Source organism: Macrobrachium nipponense, chromosome 15 (genome assembly GCF_015104395.2).
Source record: "Macrobrachium nipponense isolate FS-2020 chromosome 15, ASM1510439v2, whole genome shotgun sequence".
Classification (NCBI taxonomy): domain Eukaryota; kingdom Metazoa; phylum Arthropoda; class Malacostraca; order Decapoda; family Palaemonidae; genus Macrobrachium; species Macrobrachium nipponense.
Window position 1 is genome coordinate 29,259,057 of NC_087208.1, and position 21,529 is coordinate 29,280,585.

Here is a 21,529-nt window from a genome sequence, read left to right on the forward strand (position 1 = left end):
AAAAATACCGTGAACAGGGGAAATTTCCGGGAATAATGGGGGTATACGTTCCAGAGAGAAATCTGTGAATATGCGAGTCCGCGAATTCGGAGTGCGTGAATACACACTTTACCTACTTGAGACAGCTCAACCCATACACAAGGACGTTGAGTCTGCCCTGGATAAACCTGGTTACCAACTTGGTCTTGATGTTGTCCAACTATGAGTGTACTTTCACTACTTGGCCGTAGACTAACGATACAAATGCTATAGACCCAGTCACATGGCTGTCATCTCTTTCAGATTGATGAACCAGTGTCTCTGTTCTTTGGAGTATTGTCCCGAAATGTGGTTTCCCAAAAGGGGCTCCCCAACCAAGGTTGGGGCTCAATGGAGACAGATTTCACTTGAGAAAGTTTGCCTATTATATCCACTAAAGTATATCCTCTTTTATACTTGTGATGTTATAAAAACATGTATCTGGGTGTGTTTTCCTGTCCCAACTGGCCCTCAGTTAAAACTGAAGAGTTCTTATGTGAAGTCTCCTTAAATGGAAAAACTGACACTATGCATTCCTCCTCTCCCCTTTTGCTGCACTCCTTCCAAAAATGCAGAAACCTTGCTTCTATGGGCGCATGAAGGACATGATCCTCACATTCGGGAAGACGCTTAGTTGATAACTCTTAAAAAGGTTGTTGAGAAATGAAATCGATTGCGGTCTAGACTGGGCTCTGGTTCTGATACCTCGAAAGGGCTAAGTTTGAAGGGGAGAAACACTTCTGGTGTTTGCAGTTCAGATCCCTGGCATCTAGAAGAACGAGTGAGAAGCTTTTGAGTGTTCTTTCACAGTTCCAAAAGATATCACTCACCGTCAAACTAGGGAATAGTTGAAGGTCGAGAGGAGAATATAAAAGTACTGACTTCAGTGAAGAAGTGACATTCTTTCTCATAAAAGAGCACCAGAGCACCCTCTTTTTCATGATACCTAGGGTGCATCAACAGCATCTGGTGTTCCCAGGCAGTTACCTATCCAAGTACAGACCAGACCCAAAATTGCTTAACTTCGCTGATCGGACAAGCAGCGGTGCTTCCAACTTGGTGGTATGGCCATTGGCTAGAGCAATGCCAACTCTTTAAAATCCATCCCATATTCCCTTATCTGCACATGAAAGGATGTTCAACCAATCAGTTGGTATGTCTTCCGGTATTAGGGAATATTGTTGATTTTCTGGCCCAATGCTCTCACCAAGCAACTCAAAACCTCAAAAATCCTGAAGAGGTTTTCATTTTTAAGATGATCAATCTCTTTAGAGGAAAACATCAGTCTGACTAGGTTGAAAACCAACCTGCGCGATGAGTCTCTTAGACACTGCTCAAAACGAGAAGGGGGATAGCAAAATGAAAAATTCCCCTGCTCTATTTTCTCAACTAGCCAACTATCCAATTCACCGACAGCTTTCTTCACCAAAGGATAAAGTATTATTTTCGGTAGTCTGTTGTCTGTAGGCTTATCCGTTGTGAAAAAACAAAGCTAGTGTAGGAGGGGCCAATGGAGTGAAGAAACTTGGGAAGTTATGTAGCAAGTTCTTCAATAACACTGCATAAGCAATCAGAGGTGAGCCTAATCCAAAACATCCTCTTCTGAATTCATACACAGGTGACAGCAATGAACTCCTAAAGTCCTGTTTTAGAAGAGGGGCCCGAACTCCTAGGGTCCCATTTTAGAAGAGGGATCTTTCTTGAGCAGACTTAAAATGTCAGACAAGTGACGGTGAACTGTTATACAGTGGACACCCAGTAATCACGGCCTCTGGATTTGTGGATTTTTCTGTGAAATCCACCTAAAAATTATTCGCGGGAGGAATTTCTCATTAGCGGGTTTTTCTGTGGAACATATCTATAAAATCATTCATGGGTCCCCACTATTCGCGGATGTGAATTTTTTTTTACAGCAATATTCTGTATTTTCATATTACGTATTTACTGTACGTATATGTAATGTGTAGCATTAAATATTATAAAAATGATATTAAATCATATGGGTACTTACTGGTGATGAACGTTGATTATAGATGATGATATTATTTGTGCAATCTGATGAAAGACAATGAAGATAGACTGTACAGCAAAGACGTAGAGGAGTTGTATCTCTTCTGAGAGTGCCTCTTCACCTTCTTCAGGAAGCACCTCGTCCAGGATTTTGAGAGGCTGCATCATATTATGGAGGTACTTGCACATACCCACTGACACAGTCTGCTTTGATGCAAGTTTGTTTTTCTTTAGAATTGCATAGATATTCTGATGCGAGGTTTTTTCCATTAAAATTGCACTGTGGTTAGTTACGACGTATGTGTAGGAGTCACGTGACCTGGGGAATATCTTACGGGTGTCAGACTTTTCCAGTGTCATTTGGTTCAAGGCTATCATGGAGTGAAGATATGTCCAGTTTATGTTCCAGTAATTTAGATTATTTTCAGTCAATTCACAATTTTTATGAAAATGAATCTAAATGCATTGATTTTTTAAGGCAACATGAAGTGTTACCTGCAACAGTGAAATGTTTGGAGTGTAATAAGCAGTATAAGTTCAGAGGATAAAAAAGCTTGGCGTTGTACTGCTTACGTTTCTGACAAAAGAAAAATATCCACCTTTAAGTGATACTCAGCCACCATCATCCCCTTAGGGAATCATTTTCTGATGATGATGATGATGACGACACTGTAGAGGAGCCACAACCATCTTGTTCTGGATATAAGCCATCAAACCGTTTTTGTCCATTCAATTAAGGTAAATTCATAATTTTCTTTTGTCCATTCAATTAAGGTAAATTCATAATTTTCTTTTAAAGTGAAAGCAGGAAGCATACAAAATATAGTATGGTACCTAAATATGTGAGAATTCGGTTGATCCACGGCTTCGCAGAACTGGAAAATCGCAGATTTTGATATACATACCTTATGGGAATAATTCCATTAGGGCCACGGCAAATGGCAAGTTACCCAGTCAAACTTTTATACTACCCATTTTCAATACTTTCTATGTACTACTAATCTGTAATTTTTTTCTAATATGAAATTGTTCTTATAGATAAATAAAACAAAAAGGTTTTAATAGGTAACTTGAAAAATTTTAAAATTACAGCCAGGATGGTGAAAACTACCACATGTAAACACTGTCACCATTGGGTGTAAGTGTACTGTACGATAGTCATTTCCTTTAAAAAAAAAAACTTTTGGATGGAATTTCCTCTATCTATCCTTTGCCAAAAAACCTTCAAACTCCTCTATCTCATCCTCCGTGAAGAGTTCTTCTGCTGAAGGAAGGCTTTGTGAACCATTTGAGGTTTCGGGAACTGGCGGATCATGCGTGTCTTCATTCCCATTAGGCCTAACAAACTAGGTTATGAGCGCCTCTCAGTTTCTTTGTCCGTCACGTTCACTATGTAATCGTTTTCATCTAAATTTATTCTATGATAAAAAAAGAACTAATGAAAATTCAAAATTTGATATGAAATTACAATTCCTTGTTTGAAAAGTCTCTCTCTCTCTGAGGTATCTGCTTCTCTGTTAATCACTTTTACTAATCATTTTCATCAAAATCTATTTCAACAATAGAAAAAAATAAATGATCAAATGCCAAAAGTTAGTCAAAACAAGTTAACCTTGACAAAAAAAAAAAAATTCTTACTTCATGTTCAGCAATGATGGATTTCAAGTTGTTGACTGCTGCCAAAATGGAAGTTGCTCTTTCCTTCATCTTTAACTCAAGGACAAGCTTTTTAGTTTCGAGAAAATAGGTCTTCCTCTTCGACTTCTAGGCAGATGCATACATGATGCGGATGATCAGAATACACTTCGCAGATCTGAATAATATGTATGGCGATGATAATGATACAAATCATTCATACATACTGCGCTATGACGACACAAATGTGTGAGGCAGAGCCATCCGTCTTAGCTAATGGCTGAGCAGGAAATCTTTCTCTCACATTCCCCCACCCCTTCTCTCAGATACCAGCAAACCCCCCCTCCTCCGCCCACCTAAAATACTTGAAAAGACAATAGATTGGGTATGTTTTGCAGCGCGTGACTCGCACACTTTGAACGGCTTTGCAGATACAGAAAATCTATTTTTGAGAACTAGCAACCGCATAAAAGGGGAATCGCACAATCTGATCATGCATATTTCAGGACCGGACTGTAAATGGTGGGATCAGCAAAGAATTTATAGTACTGCAGGGACAAAACACTTAAAAGAAAAACACATGGGAGGAATAACACTAGCAAGGGAGCCATTTCAAAGGCAAATCCCACAGCTGGTTGGCCACCTCCTACAACTACTAATATTCCAGGCACATTAAATTATTCATATGCAGCTTTATTTCCTTGGTTTCTTTTACAACTGCTGCTTCTGTAAATATAAAAATGGTAGATCTAAGTGGTACTATGAAACCCCATAGATATGTCATACACAATGATGGGAGTTCAAAACACCCCCATCTTCCCATTTGCTAATTATTAATAGTTTCTGAGATATGATTAATTAATGACAATTGTTAGGTGCCTAATTGCTAACTTCCTGTAACCCCTGTGACTAATGTGTGCAGTGCAAACATTACTGATTGCTGGTAGATTTTGCCTAACTTTATTTTTTAACCCTTAAACGCCAAGCTGGTATTTCCGAAAGTGTCTCCCGTATGGCCGCGGCGTTCGCGAGTGAGCGCCGAAGCGGAAAAAGTTTTTTTTAAAAAATCCCAACACGCTTAATTTTAAAGATTAAGAGGTAATTTTTGGCTACTTTTTTTGTCATTGCCTCAAGTTTAGCATGCAACCATCAGAAAAAAAAAATCATTATCTTATATAAATATTGGAATATATGACTGCACAAAAAAAATTTCATATATAATTGTATACAAATCGCACTGTGAGCAAAACGGTTAAAGCTAATGAGTTAATTATTTTTTCATTGTATTGTACACTACATTGCGATGATTTTGGTATATAACAAATTGTAAAATGATCAAAGCAACACAGAGAAAATATTACCACAATATGATGCACGAATTCGCAACGCATGGACGTAAAAAAAACGTACTTTTCAAAAATTCACCATAAATCGAAATATTGTGCTAGAGACTTCCCGTTTGTTGCAAAATGAAGGTAATTGATTGAATATTACTAGACTGTAAGTGTTGTAGCTTACAATTGCAGTTTTCGACCATTTCAATTGCAGTTTTCGACCATTTCAGTAGAGTTAAAGTTGACCGAAGGTCGAATTTTTTCTATCGTTATTTATATAAAAATATTACAACTGATAAAAGCTACAACCATGGGTTGTTTTTTGTTGTATTCTACATGAAATTGTGCATATTTTCATATATAAAACTTTATGCAACAGCTAATATAAAACGGTGCAAACATTACGACAATCGGACCAAAAATTTCTGATTTTTTCGGAAGAGTTACCGCGCAGACGTAAGGAAAAAGTTTTTCTTCATAAATTCACCATAAATCAAAATATTGTGCTAGAGACTTCCAATTTGTTGCAAAATGAAGGTAAATGATTGAATATTACTAGAATGTAAGAGTTTTAGCTTACAATTACATTTTTCTACCATTTTGGTCGAGTCAAAGTTGACCGAAGGTTGATATTTTGGCACATTGTTATTTATATGAAAGTATTTCAAAACTGATAAAAGCTACAACCACGGGTTATTTTTAGTTGTATTCTACATAAAATTGTGCACATTTTCATATATAAAACATTATGTAACAGCTAATATAAAACGGTGCAAGCATTACGACAATCAGACGAAAAAATGTCTGATTTTTTCGGCAGTTACCGCGTGGAAGTAGGAAAAAGTTTTTTCTAAAATTGAAATATTGTGCTAGAGACTTCCAATTTGTTGCAAAATGAGGGTAAATGATTGAATATTACTAGAATGTAAGATTTTTAGCTTACAATTGGGGTTTTCAACCATTTCGGTCGAGTCAAAGTTGACCAAAGGCTGAAATTTTGGCACATCGTTATTTATATGAAAATATTTCAAAACTGATAAAAGCTACAACCATGGGTTGTTTTTTGTTGAATTTACATGAAATTGCGCACATTTTCATATATATAAAACTTTATGTAACGGCTAATATAAAACGGTGCAAACATTACGACAATCAGACGAAAAAATTTCTGATTTTTTCGGAAGTTACCGCGCGGACGTAAGGAAAAAGTTTTTGTCAAAATTTCACCATAAATCGAAATATTACGCTAGAGACTTCCAATTTCTTGCAAAATAAAGGTATATGATTGAATATTACTAGAATGTAAGAGTTTTAGCTTACAATTGTGTTTTTCGACCATTTCGGTAGAGTCAAAGTTGACCAAAGGTTGAAATTTTAGCACCTATCGTTATTTATATGAAAATATTTCAAAACTGATAAATGCTACAACCATGAGTTGTTTTTTGTTGTATTCTACATGAATTTGTACAAATTTTTATATATAAAACTCTATGTAATGGCTAATATAAAATGGTGCAAAAATTATGCCAGTGACAAAATAATTTCTGAGATGTGTCGCTGATGCCTTTTAGTGCGAGAAGAAAGAAATTCGCACTTGCGCGCCTGGGTAACGATTGTAAAAAAACAACAGCTTGATCCATAAGCTCCCAGCATCCCTCAAGGCGCGTGATTCAAAAGTTTTTGCCTAGAAGGCCTATAACTATTTTTCCACAAATTTTAAAAAAACTATTTTGCATCGAAGTACCATATGTCGGTTAGGCACCCGACACAATTTTTGTCGACGTTTAATACGTCCAATAGGCGTTTAAGGGTTAATTCAAATGCCATTTTGTGTCAATGGTGATTTACGCCATCCAAAACCCTGCATTCCCAAAGGGTCCCCAACCTTGTTGAATGTAGTAGGGCTGTATAATAACTCAAAAACAACTCATTTCCCCAATGTATTACAATCATAATAATTCAAAACACATACAAAAAATGGAGTTGGAACTGTTGTAAAAATTTACCCATATTGTCTCCTACAAGATACTATACATTTAGTGTGTGAATCATACTTCACTGAGGTAAGTCTAGTATTGCAACCTGTGCTGTAATAACAAATACTTGTCAAACTTGTCAGAAATAGTGAAATTAATAAGTCTAAAAGCAAGTCTTTATCCAGAATCATCACTAATAAGTACAAATTCAGAGAAAATCCTGTACTATAACTAATCGGTGAAAGGCTACCAATACAAAATATTTCACCAATTTGCGATATAATCCCACACGATCAATGAAAAGAATTTCAAAACATCACTGCTGCTCATGACTACCGCTGAGAGCCAGCACAAACAAATTGGTTTTCTCTGCTCAGTTGTTCCTTGAATTTAAACATTTTAGCTGCCAGTACTTTAAACTTTCAGGTATGTAATTACTTGGTAAGTTACATATACAAAATACACTAATAAGCAAATGCATTTTATGCACCTTTCAGTTTTCTTTAAATTTATATCCTGTACTATAAGTCACTTGCCATTTTAAACAAAATTCAAGATTCAACCGTATACATTTAACCCTCTTACGCCGAAGCGGTAAAAAAAAAATTGTCTATCGTGTGCCGGAGGTGTTTCAGAGTGAGCGTGGAAGCGGAAAAAATATTTTTTTCAAAAAATCACAGCGCGCTTAGTTTTCAAGATTAAGAGTTCATTTTTGGCTCCTTTTTTGTCATTGGCTGAAGTTTAGTATGCAACCATCAGAAATGAAAAAAATTATCATTATCATATATAAATAATGCGATATATGATAGCGCAAAAATGAAATTTCATATATAATTATATTCAAATCGCGCTGTGCGCAAAACGGTTAAAGGTAACAAGTTACTTTTTTTTTGTAATGTACACTAAATTGCGATCATTTTGGTATATAACACATTGTAAAACGATAAAAGCAACACAGAGAAAACAAATATTATCACAAAATAATGCATGAATTCGTAAACGCGCGGACGTAAACAAATATTTTTTTCAAAAATTCACCATAAAATCTAAATATTGTCCTAGGAGACTTTTTCCAATTTTCTTTTTCAAAATGAAGACAAATGATTGAATATTACTATACTGTAGGAGTTTTAGCTTACAATTGCAGTTTTCGACCATATCTGACGAGTTAAAGTTGACCGAATGTCGAATTTTTTTATATATATATTTTTTATATGCCATTATTTTGGAAATAAGAAAAGCTACAACCTTCAAATATTTTTCGTTTTATTCTACATGAAATTGCGCACATTTTCATATATAAAACTCTATGAAATGCCTAATATGAAACGGAGCAAATATTCCGAGAATGGGACGTACGCATTTGTGGCGGAGAATCCACGCGCGGAGGGAAGGAAAGATTTTTTTTTAAATTCACCATAAATCTAAATATTTTGCTAGAGACTTCGAATTTGTTTCTAGATGAAGATAAATGACTGAATATTACTAGACTGTAAGAGTTTTAGCTTACAATTGCGTTTTTCGACCATTTCGGTAGAGTCAAAGTTGACCGAACGTGGTTTTTTTTCTATTTATCGTGATTTATATGCAAATATTTCAAAAATGAGAAAAGCTACAAGCTTCAATTATTTTTTGTTATATTCTACATGAAATTGAGCACATTTTCATATATAAAACTTTATGTAACGGCTAATTTAAAATGGTGCAAACATTACCACAATCGCACGTATGATTTTTCGGAAGAGTTACCGAGCGACGTTAAAGAAAATATTTTTTTTCATAAATTCACCATAAATCGAAATATTGTGCTAGACTTCCAATTTGTTGCAAAATGGAGGTAAATGCTTGAATATTACTAGAATATAAGTGTTTTAGCTTACAACTGCATTTTTCGACCATTTCGGTAGAGTCAAAGTTGATTGAAGGTTGAAATTTTGGCAATTATCGTTATTTATATGAAAATATCTCAAAACTGATAAAAGCTACAATCATGAGTATTTAATTGTTGTATTCTACATAAAAATGCGCACATTTTCATATATAATACTTCATGTAACGGCTAATTTACAATGGTACAAAAATTAAGTCAAAGTGACGAAATAATTTCCGAGATGTGTCACAGATACTTTTTAGTGCGGCAAGAAAGAAATTCGCGCTTGCGCGCCTGCGTAACGATTGTAAACAAAACAACACCTTGATCCGTGAGCTCCCAGCATCCCCCAAGGCGCGTGATTCAAAAGTTTTAGGCTGGTAGGCCTATAAGTATTTTTCCGCGAATTTTAAAAAAAACTTTTGTAAGTCGACGTAAAATACGTCCAGTCGGCACACGGGAGACAAAAAATGTCGACGTAAAATACGTCCAGTCGGCGTAAGAGGGTTAATAGGTTTGAAGAGAAAAAGCTTGCTTTGTGTTATCAGAGCAAACATATAAACACTAATTTTGAAATTACCACTACAAGGGATGATAAGCAGCCTTGGAAATGGTATCTTATAAGACTTTGCAAACATCTAGTTTTATAACAAAAACATACTTCTCAAAAATATCATACTTACTCCAAATTGGAAACCAGTTACAGCTAAACCTCGACAATCAAAAGCTATGATTTCTTTCAAGTTTGGAACATCGTCAGCATTATACAATTTTTTATGCTGCATCAATACATCTGCAAGATAAAAATGATGAAGAATTCATATAAATTAGTGGCAATGGCTAAATGAAAAACTTATGTTGCTCTAGTCTAAATTATAATCAAGTGGCACATCTATCATATTCATACCCTACAACAACATCAAGTGTCATGACAGGCTGATATAAAACTGAATTTCCTCATGCATCACTTTTGTTCAATATTAAACAACAAAATTTTCAACCTTTAACAGATGCAAACCTACCATAATACACCTGATCAAACATAAAAATCATACAGTGAATAGTCATTAGTACATCAGACATGAAAAATACAGGGAAATCTTTCCAGGGATTCTGGTGAAATTCAGATAGAAGAAAGTGAAAAGATCTAAAACTCATCAGATGTCTAATGTGGAGAATTGGCAACTTAATACTCAATTTGTAACCTGATTAAGTCTGGTATGGTCAGTTACACAGAAGCAGTGCATGGTTGGGTGGCAAAGTCAGTGCATACAGTGGAATTGTATTAATATAGTTGATTCATTTACTTTATTTCTGTATACAATATACAGGTATTAATTTTTCTATGTTTTGTTGTATAAATATACTTACATCTAGTGATGTGGATATTTATATGGGATTTTCAATTTCTGAGCGCTAGCAAGGAATCACACCAGAGATGATTCCAGCTGACACCTTGCATACTAAATACTATTTTGCAGAATATGAAAAAATAAAATTTTTTTGGTGACTGAGAATTGAAAATTACAGCAAAGGTACCCAAGGAAAGGTAATATCACTGAATATGTTAACTATTGAGGCACTGCATTTGCATTGGTTATAATGAAAATATTCAACAGAGTATACTTATTCTCATGTGAAAAGAGAAAGATATTGCTAAAATACTTGGAGGCCAAGAGGCTATTTTTAGACAATCCAACTGTTGTACAGATTAAATATTCTACAAAATATTGTACAGCCATAAACTGAATTTAAAGCTCTTCTTCTGGTGGTTTATGTTTATTACAAGAGGGCATCTGACAGCATCCGCACACTGTCTGAAAGGCCTTGTATCACTATGATATTGCCATTCAATATGTAAGGCTAACATGATGGAAATTATCTATGAATGAAGTAGCTACAAAGTAAAATGTTAATGGGGTCCTGTCAATGGAAATTGTTGAAAATACTAGAGTGCCATGTGGAAATGTTATTTCACCTCTGTAATAAGTATAATCTTTTCATAGATTTTGTAAGAAAAATAGTTGCTTGATATGGAAGAGGTTTTGGCTGGAGCAATGATAGAAACTTGACAGGTTCAGAATATACAGATGATGCTGTTTCAACCATATATCTCACATGGGACTGAAAATAAATCTAAGAAAAACAGAAGGGCTGAGGACAGAGTATACAAAAAGGGGTGAAACAGCACTAGATGGGGAAAGCATTGATGTGACAGAAGTTTTGATATATTGAGGAACACATATCCAGTACAAGTTCTTCAAGTTAAAATTTAGGAAAGAATGAGGGGTAAATCAAACAATTAGCAGGCCGAGTAATATCTGGAAACTAATAAACTCAAACTGCACACACAAGTAAGATTAAACATAAGTGTAGTAGGACTTGTATTGCTATATGGACATAAATCATGGTATGACAATGAAAGTTTATTGTAAGATTTTGTCAAATTGAGAATAAAGCTTTAGGAATGGAAGGTAGATCAGAAATGATACCATAAGCACTATTACAGATGTTTTATATGTAGACGAGATAAAGATGAAAAAGAGATGGGTTTGGTCATGTCCTTTGTGCAACCCTTAGAACATTACATGGTAGTGTCAGCTTTAACGACTGATTCCAGCTCAGGCTAAGGAACACTCCTACAAAAAATGAAAAATTTCAAATCAATTCGTATTTTTCATAACTAACAAGCCTGGTGGCATTGGGAGATGGACAAAATGGCAGTAGATAAGAAGAGGAGGAGCTGACCTCCTACAAACCATCTCTGGAAGACAGCATCAGTTTTTCTCTGGACCAGGTAAAATATGAGGAGTTGGCTTGTGGTGAGCAGTAAAAGTTAAGACTGCAGGTTTGTTAGTTATGAAAAATACAAACTGATTTAAAATTTGTCATTTGTTCATACACAGAACAAACCTTTGGTCTTAACATAAGGGAGACTTACTCATGGAGAGTGGATATAGAAAACCTTAGAACTGACTGGAAGTTCAACTCATCTGGTCTCACTTCCTGGCCATGGATGAGTAATAAGCCTCTGAGCTGTAAAGCAAGGGTTGCTTGTCAGCCAGGCCTCTGGGTAAAAAGACAAAATGGTGACAGGCTTGATGCACCAACTTGTCATTATTGTCAGCTCTACACCTATCTACTGCAGAGTCTAGCTGGTCTCTTGGAAAGAGTTGTAGATGTTAAAATATCCCCGTTTCTCAAGGCTAACACTGCATCTGTACTGACGAACATCAAAAATTCGGAAGGGGCAGAATCTCTTCTCTTAAGCAGCCAGTTGGCCCGCACATTAGCCATTTTATGGGACAGGTATATGATGGTTTTACCTCTCGATTGTAATAACCTAAGGAAGACTGCATTGCTTGGAGATTTGGCCATAGCAGTAGACAAGATCTTTGCCACTGCTGACAACCATAGGTCTAGCCAAGAAATAGCCTAAAAGGCTGATGAAACAGTTCCTTTCAGAGTAGCACAATTTTTTATAAGTAAAGGCAGCATCCTTTGTCTTAACCAGGTCCAATGATACCCCTGTGCCCAACCGAACAATGTCTGTGTTGATGTGTCTCCTGCAATAAATCCATAATACTAATGACATAAAACTGTTTAAGTCATGGCATGGGTGGAGGCATCAATTTGAATGATCTACTGGACTGTAAAGAGTTATCCCAGTCTGAGATAAGGGAATTGACTTGCTTGAGAATTTCCCTTCCCAGCTTGGAGCAAGGTGATGCTAAGGGCGTCTTTGCTTCCTCCAATGTTTGATGGGAGTCAAAGGAGCAGAAGATGAAGACAAAGAGGAGGATGACGAAGAGGATGAAGAGGAAGGAGATCTACAACTCTTCTTGGATACTTTAGTCTCCGATTGACTAAACTTCTAACCGAAGATACCTTTGAACCTATTGCAAAATGATTGGATAAGGGAGTCAGGAGTAGTCAGTGTAGCTTATACCAGCATGGATGACGTAACAGAGTTGGGAGTGGCTGTGCTGAAGACAGCTTGGAGGCTAAAGTGAAAGCTCTGGTAAAAGTGAAGCGAGATGATGTACAGAGGCAGCAGACTGGAAACTGCCATGGCAGATGTAACTGGAGAGTGTGTGGATAAATAATGGGACACTTAAGCCAAAACTCCAGTGTTTGTTTTTGTTTGTTTGTAATTTTATTTTTTTCTCTTTTACTTGAATTTTACAATTTCTTAAGTATTTTTCTTTTTACTGTTTGAAATTTTATTTGTTCATGATTTTAAGTTTTTTATTTGTCTGTTTGTAATTTTGTTTTCCTGTTTGTTAGCAATTTTAGTTTTTCCCTTTCAATTTTATTAATTAGCTTTTGTTTATTAGCAATTTTATTAGTTATTTCTTTGTTTGTTTGCAGTTTTTGTTTTTATTATTTGTTTGGTATGCTTGGTGGGCCTAAGGAGTCCAAAGGAGTTTCAACTGCCTGACAGCTTCTAAATGAGAGGGAGTAAAATCTTTGTGGGAAAAAGCAGCATTTATGAGAAGGTTTTGTATGGAAGAGGCAGAATGAGAAGGGAAAGACACTGTTGAGGAGGAAAAAACCTCCAAAGAGGTCGGCGTAGACTTCCTTCATCTCCTCTTATCAAAGCTTTTCCATTGCACGAGGCTAATCAACACATTCACGGCACTTGTTAGTTATGCTGCAGAGGTTAGCTCTACATCTGGGACAAATATAATAAGTCTTTCCCCAAGGAAGGCAGAAATTGGGAACAAAGATTGCTATTAAACCCAGGGCATTTTCTCAGGAGGTTAACGGGCTTAGAAAGGTGGTGTGATTGCATACTTACAGTAGAAACACACAAAAACACAATATTACACTGAACACGCTAAAGGAATAAGCAGAATCCAATGGCAAATGCAGGCAGTAAGTGGCAAAATAACTGGCTTTTAAGAGGAAGCAAAAATGCTTCCTCCTACAAAGGCGGTAGAGAAAAGCTGATGCTATCTTCCGAGATGGGTTGTAGGAGGTTGGCTCCTCCTCCTACCTACTGCCATCTTGTCCATCTCCCGATGCCACCAATATCCTTTTAACTGGACTGCAGCTGCACTAGAGAACTTTTTCCCTTGCGTTATGACCAAAGGTTTGATCAGTGTATAAATAAAGACAATGGTTTGTATTTGTGTAGGAACACATACTGCTTTATATTTGATATGTTTAGATGGATGAGTGGAGTGATGAAAAGAGATAAGATAAAATCACTTGAGAGTCAGAGAAAGCCCAGAAGTAACGATCATTATGAAAAGGGGAGATGACGGTTGCCATGCTGCAGAAGAGATTTTGGAAGTGGAAGTGATAGGGATGCTAAAGGAGAGGTTGGCCTAGGAAAAGATGGAGAAACTGCATTCACGAAGACAAGAGGCAAATGAATAGACAAAAGGAACGACATAAAATACAAACAAGGAATTAAGCTAGGAAGACAAAGATGTAGTCTGTGTAACAATTCTAGGAAAATTCCATAAATTACAAGTAAAACTACTAAATACGTATATACGTTTACACAATAAACAATGATACAATGCAACCAATTATCCTTACCCATGGAGTTGATCTTTTTGCAAAGCTTACACTTGATAAGCAGATTACAGACACCTCGAGAACCTGGCATCTCTACCTGTTCGTCAGCAGACACATACTGCCATTTATCAGCTTCTTCATTACAACTAGTGCATTTTATCTGTGGACAATCGTAATATGTATCACACTTCCTGTCATCACTAAAAGACAACATTCTATTTTAATTCAGCACATTGAACCTTTAAAAAAAAACTGGACCAACTTTCTTTGAAAAGAGTATGACAAAACATCAGTTTTTCCTATAAATGTATGCATACATATATACAGTAGTGCCTCAGACTTTGAACTTAATCCGTTTCAGAAGACTGGTCAAAATGTGATGTGTTTGAAATATGAAACAAATAGTATACCTACATGAAACAAAGGGAATCGGGATAATTCGTTCCAGCCAACCAAAAAAGTCCCCCTTTTAAATTATTTTTCTGTTATTAATGCGTTGAAAGATTGAATTAAGAGTGTAAAGTAATAAAACAGTATGTTATACACAGTAATTCTGAGTGTAATTTATGAACTGTTTGATGAAAATGGTGCGTGGCCGACTGGGATGGTGGGAGGAGAGACAGGAACCCTTTGAGGACATTGAAATGGTTGCAGTAGGCAAAGGTTAATAACAATATCAATTTTATTCACATTTTACAAGGATAATCAAAGTGGATAATCAAAGTGTGAGAGAGAGAGAGAGAGAGAGAGAGAGAGAGAGAGAGAGAGAGAGAGAGAGAGAGAGAGAGAGAGAGAGAGAGAGATTAATTATGCCACAATACATCAACTTACTGTTGGTAAATTGCACAATTTAAAATAAACATGAGGATTTTGCAAACAAATAAGTAAAGAATGCAAGTAAGAAAAGTAAAGAGATTAAATAAATGTTCACAAGGAAGTTGTTTAAACAAACAATTGAAGGAATGCAGAAGTTGAAGCTAGTGCCAGTGTGTTTATTATGGAGTCAAATTTTTAGTGCTAAAAACTTGTAAAAGGTATCGTCACTCGACAGGTATTTTACCATAACAATTTTTATTACTGTATTGCATTTGACTGTTTTATCATTATGTTAAATTTATTGTGAAATGACATTTAATTTCTTCATGTGAATTGGTACTGCTTTTACATACATATAGTAAAGATTTTGCTATCTCTTCTCCTTCTCTCCTCAACAATATCATGATGCCTAATAACTTATAATCATTCATTCATTATTCCTCCCTCTGTCTCAAGTAGCTGTGCATCACCGGAATGATGTATGATTTTGTTCATCGTTCATGCTAAATTTTATTGTGAAAAGCTTTTCTTTCATTTACTGTTTTGTTGAATATGACTATCATTAAACTAATACCATCTTACTCAGCATATCAAACACTAGCTCAATTAAGACCTTTTTTTTATATTTCTATTGTTTCTGTATTGCATTTCATAGTTTTCATATTTTGTCATTATGTTAAATTTATTGTGAAATTCCTTTTTTCATGTGAACTGTTAATACTTTTATATACATACAGTAATATTTTAACATTCTCTTCTCCTTCTCTCCTCAATATCAACGGTCCCTCATTAAGTCTCAAGTCAGCAGCGCGTGACGTTTACTGCTGTGATGCATGATTTTGTACATCTTTTATCTAAATTTTATAATGAAATGCTTTATTCTTTTATTTATTTTGCTGAATATGGTTATCAATAAACTATTTACTGTAAATGAAAAAACATGTTTATACCGTTTTTCTTGTGGGATGTGGTAGGTTGTCGAATACAAGTACGTATAAACAAGATAATCGGTCAGTTCAAAGTATGAGTATTTGTTCGACAAATAAGGTACCACAGTATTGTCACATCAAAAAAAGAAAAACTCAGTAATACATTATACTTGAATGCTTTGACTAAATATCCACATCATTCAAATCCTATACTATTCAAATATCAGTGAATACAATACGTACTATGATAATAATAACAACATACAGTAGCAAAAGCCCTCCACTGGAGCCTGCGTCAAAAATGATATTGTTATTGTACAATAAAGTTTCATACATACTTACCTGGCAGATATATACTTAGCTATAGACTCCGTCGTCCCCGACAGAAATTCAAATTTCGCGGCACACACTACAGGTAGGTCAGGTGATCCCGCCGCCTGCCGCTATGTGGCAGGAATAGGAACTATTACCGTTTTAAGCCAGATTTTTCTCTTCCACCTGTCTCCTGAGGGGAGGTTGGGTGGGCCATACGATCGTATATATCTGCCAGGTAAGTATGTATGAAACTTTATTGTACAATAACAATACCATTTTCATACATTCAACTTCCCTGTCAGATATATACTTAGCTGATTGGCACCTTTGGCGGAGGGCAAGAGACAGCTAATTACTGACCTAATAGGTAAACAACATATGTTGTAGTAATAACAAGTTAATTAATAATACCCTAGTTCCTACTGTTTAGGCGGAAGATTTCTTAGCTTGTGCGAGAAGTCGCTTCGCCTCAAAAAGCTTCAGCGAGGATGTGCCCTATGGCTGAGAACTCTTGAAAAGGACTGTCAATGGGGTCTTATCCACTTACTCAACAGAACCTAATGGCAATTGTCACTGGAGTCTTATTCACTTACATGACAATATACCTATGCCTCTTGGCATATAAAGGAGTAAAATACTGATCCCGATCACCCGATCCTAACCGTGGATTAGTAAATATGATTGAAAGGTGTTATCCCCAAACACCTTTCAAACAACCTAAAAACTCAACACCAATAATTTTAAAATCACAATATATAAAATATAAGGACAAAAATTAATATTAAAAGGATCAGTCTTCTCTCCTTTCCCCAGCCACTGTATCCGCTGATACATAAGGTCCTAGAGAGAAGCATTTCTCATATGTCACTCTCACATCTTTCAAGTAATGTGAGGCGAACACTGAGTTACATCTCCAATACGTGGCCGCTAAGATGTTCTTCATTGACATGTTCTTGTGACGACAATGATGTAGCGACTGCACGTACTTCGTGTTTGCTTTTACCCTTAAGGTCTTATATGCCTCACTATCACAGCTCATGTGGGCTTCCGTTATGATGTTCCTAACAAAAAATGCTAAGGCATTCTTTGACATAGCTCTTCTATGGTCTTTAACTGCACACCATAAACTCTGATTGCAACCCTGCAAACTGCTTCTTCTTCTGCAGGTAAATTTCAAAGTTCTCACAGGACATAAAGTTCTTTCCATTTCATTCCCAACTAATTGAGAAAGGCCTTTTACTTCAAAAATCCTAGGCCAAGGTCTCGAGGGGTTTTCATTTTTTGCTAGAAATAAAGGTTTAAAGGACAATACAGCCGAATCCTTCTTAAAACCCACTCTAGAGTCAAGCGCTTGCAGCTCACTCACTCTTTTCGCCGTGGCGAGAGCTATTAAGAAAATGCATTTTCTAGTCAAGTCCCGGAAAGTAGCTTTATCGGGAGGTTCAAATCTCTCCAACATAAGGTATTTGAGAACCACATCAGATTCCAACTAGGGGCGAGAGAAGTTCTTAATTTTTTAGTTTCAAATGATCTAATCAAATCATGCAGATCTATGTTATTCTCTATGTTCAGGCCCCTATTCCTGAACACAGCTGACATGCTCTTATAACCTTTAATGGTTGACACTGCCAGATGAGATTCTTCTCGTAAAAACAAAAGAAAATCAGCAATTTCGGTCACAGAGGTATCGGAGGAGGACAGCTTCTTCGCCTTACACCATCTACGGAAAACTTCCCACTTTGATTGGTATATCCGCATGGTTGAGGACCTTCTTGCTCCAGCAATTGCTTTTGCCGCTTCGCGAGAAAAGCCTCTCGCTCTGACCAATCTTTCGATAGTCGAAAGGCAGTCAGAGCGAGAGCGTGGATATTTTTGTGATACCTCTCGAAAGTGGGGTTGTCTGAGCAGATCTGTCCTTTCGGGAAGAGATCTGGGGAAGTCCACTATCCATTCCTGTACCTCTGTGAACCATTCTCTTGCAGGCCAATAAGGAGCGATCATGTCATCCTCATTCCCTCCGAGGACACGAACTTTCTCATTACTTCCCCCAGCATCTTGAATGGGGGAAACACATACGCGTCTATGCCCTCCCAATCCATGAGCATGGCATCTATGGATAGGGCTCTGGGATCGTCCCCCAGCGAGCAAAAGTTCTCCATCCTCCTGGATAGGAATGTTGCAAACAGGTCCACTTGCGGCTTCCCCCAAAGAGACCATAGTTGCTGGCAGACTTGTGAATGAAGGGTCCACTCTGTTGGAAGGACCTGGTTTTTCCTGCTCAGTCTGTCTGCTCTTATATTCTTCCCTCCTTGAACGAACCTCGTCAGGAGTCGAATCCCTCTTTCTTCGTCCATATCAACAGATCCCTTGCTAGTTGGTAAAGGGAGAAAGAGTGTGTCCCCCCTTGTTTTCTTATATAAGCCAGAGCCGTGGTGTTGTCCGAGTTGACTTGGACCACCACGCCTCTGACTTCGTTCTCGAAACACTGCAGTGCTAAGTGCACTGCTAAGAGTTCCTTTGTTTCATTTATGGGGTCCAGGCCTTCTGTTCTTCTGTCCAACTGCCTGACACTTCCTTCGTCCCTAGTGTTGCTCCCCACCCCGTGTCCGAAGCGTCTGAGAATAACACTAGGTGAGGGTTCTGAAGGGCCAAGGACACTCCTTCGTTTCTTCTCAGTGGTCCTAACCACCATCGTAAGTGGTTTTTGATACTCTCTCCTATAGGAAAGGTATCCAAAAGATCTCCTTTTCTTCTGTTCCAACTCCTTCTGAGATGGAACTGCAAGGGTCTCAAATTCAGTCTCCCTAGAGAGATGAACTGCTCCAGCGAGGAAAGAGTGCCCAGAAGACTGAGCCATTCCCTCGCTGAGCTTCGTTCTTTCTCTAGGAAGATCGAGATTTTCTCCAACCCTTTCGAGATTCTTTCCTGGGATGGATACGCTCGAAAACCCCGAGAATCCATCCGAATCCCCAGATAGACGATATTCTGACTGGGGATTGTGTGAGACTTCTCGAGGTTTACGAGCAATCCGAGAGATCTGGTCAATTGAAGAGCTATCTCCAAGTCCTCCAAGCACTTTTGTCTTGTCTGCGCTCTTATAAGCCAATCGTCTAGGTAAAGAGATATCCTCACCCCCTTCAGATGTAGCCATCTTGCTACGTTTCTCATCAACGCTGTAAACACCTGAGGAGCCGTCGAGAGGCCGAAACACAAAGCTCTGAACTGATAAATCCTTCCCTGCACCATGAATCGAAGATATTTCTTCGACGAATGATGCAGGGGGATGTGAAAGTATGCATCTTGCAGGTCGAGGGAGACCATCCAATCTCCTGGACGGAGAGCAGAGAGAACCGAGTTGGATGTCTCCATGGAGAACTTTGTCTTCTCCACGAAGTGATTCAATGCACTCACGTCCAGTACAGGCCTCCACCCCCCCCGAGGCTTTCGGCACCAAAAATAGGCGATTGTAAAAACCTCGGGAGTGCGGATCCTGTACTACCTCGATGGCCTCCTTCTCCAACATTTGCTGCAACCAGTCCAAGAAGGATCTCTCTCTTTACAGGTCTTTGTATCTCGCTGACAGCTCCCTCGGAGTCGTCGTCAATGGAGGTCTGTTCTTGAAGGGGATGAGGTATCCTTTCCTCAGCACTTGCAGGGACCAAGAATCTGCTTTCATTGAAGCCCATGCTTCCGAGAATCCCAGAAGTCTGGCCCCTACTGGTGATTGGAGGACTGGAATCTCATTTTGCGTTCTTCTTTGGAACTCTAATGGAAGATCTTCCTCTTTTCTCTCCTCCTCTCTTCCTTGGGGCTCGGCTAAAAGCTCTACCTCGAAAGGGCTGTTGGGCAGGTGTTGGCTCCCTCTTCGAGACAGAAGCAGCTGGCCTATAGGCTTCTTAGCAGAATGCACAGCAAATCCTGTGTTGCCTTCTCAGTAAGCGTATGGGAAATGTCCTTTACCAACTGAGAAGGAAACAGCGTGTTTAGACAGAGGGGCGTATAAAAGAGAAGCCCCTCTGTACTGGAGAGACGCTTTGGTAAGAAAAGAACCAAAGACAGCCCTCTTCTTTAATACTCCTGTCCCGAACAAGGATGCACTTCAGCCGATCCGTCCTGCACTGCCTTGTCCATGCATGCCAAAACACTATGCAAGACTTCTGGTTCCAAAAACTGAGGGTCTTGAGTCTTGTTGGCCAAAGCCCAAGGACCAATCTAGGAAGTTAAAAACTTCCAAGACATGGAATATTCCCTTGAGGTAGATGGTCCATTTCAGACATTGTCCAGCTTGTTTTGGCTGCTGGAAGTGCATGTCTCCTTGCCGAATCCACCAAGGTCGAGAAGTCCGCTTCAGCAGATGAGGGAAGAGAAAGTCCCATAGATTCTCCTGTGCTATACCAAATCCCTCTCTTCCCTGATAGCCTGGAAGGGGGACAGGTAAACACAGTCTTCCCCGCCTCCTCCTTGGTTTTAAGCCAATTCCCGACCGACTGCAAAGCCCTCTTCATTGAAATGGTCGGTTGCATCTTCAAGAAAGAGGAAGACTTCGCAGCCTTCGTACTCGAAAATAAAGACCGAGGAGAAGGAGGGGCAGCAGGACTCAGAGACTCTCCAAATTCTTTTAACAAGAGGGCTGCTAGTATCTTATAATCAGAAAGACCTGCCCCCTTGTTTTCTTCAGAGTCCGAAACATCCTCTAATTCCGGTTGAGTTTTATTCGGAGAAGAGTGTGCGACCGGAGGACTCCTCTCTCGGGAATGCACAGGGCTTGCAGCAACACCGGCTGCAACCTGACAAGGGCTACGGTCGCTTGTGCGACATCTTGAGTCCCTGCCAGGAGAAGGCCGATGTTGTTCTTTTACCCTAAGGCCCTCCTGACAAGGACGACGGCCGCCTGTGCGACAACTTTCGTCCCTACCAGGAGAAGTCCTTGAATGTTGTTCTCTTTTTTCATGATCAATTCCTTCCCGACAGGGGCTACGATCACCTGTGCGACACCTAGAGGCCCTGTCAGGGGAAAATTGATCTTGAGAAAAATCCCAAAGAGGAGCCTCCAAGTCCGCTTCAAACTCCGATAACTCATCCAAATTGTATTCTGGG

At 38.2% G+C, this 21,529-nt stretch overlaps 1 protein-coding gene and 1 pseudogene across 3 annotated transcripts in view; both read right to left on the reverse strand.

The window, feature by feature from the left end:
- LOC135227061 (CXXC motif containing zinc binding protein-like) overlaps positions 1-21,529 on the reverse strand; it is a 62,954-nt gene that overhangs the window by 17,695 nt on the left and 23,730 nt on the right. For all 3 annotated transcript variants that reach the window (XM_064266879.1, XM_064266878.1, XM_064266880.1), the window contains 2 exons: positions 14,394-14,532; positions 9,527-9,636 (listed from right to left, as the gene is read on the reverse strand). In XM_064266879.1, coding sequence (XP_064122949.1) covers positions 9,527-9,636; positions 14,394-14,532 — 249 coding nt within the window. The remainder of the gene's footprint in view (positions 1-9,526; positions 9,637-14,393; positions 14,533-21,529) is intronic.
- Positions 973-1,094, reverse strand: LOC135195126 (5S ribosomal RNA; annotated as a pseudogene).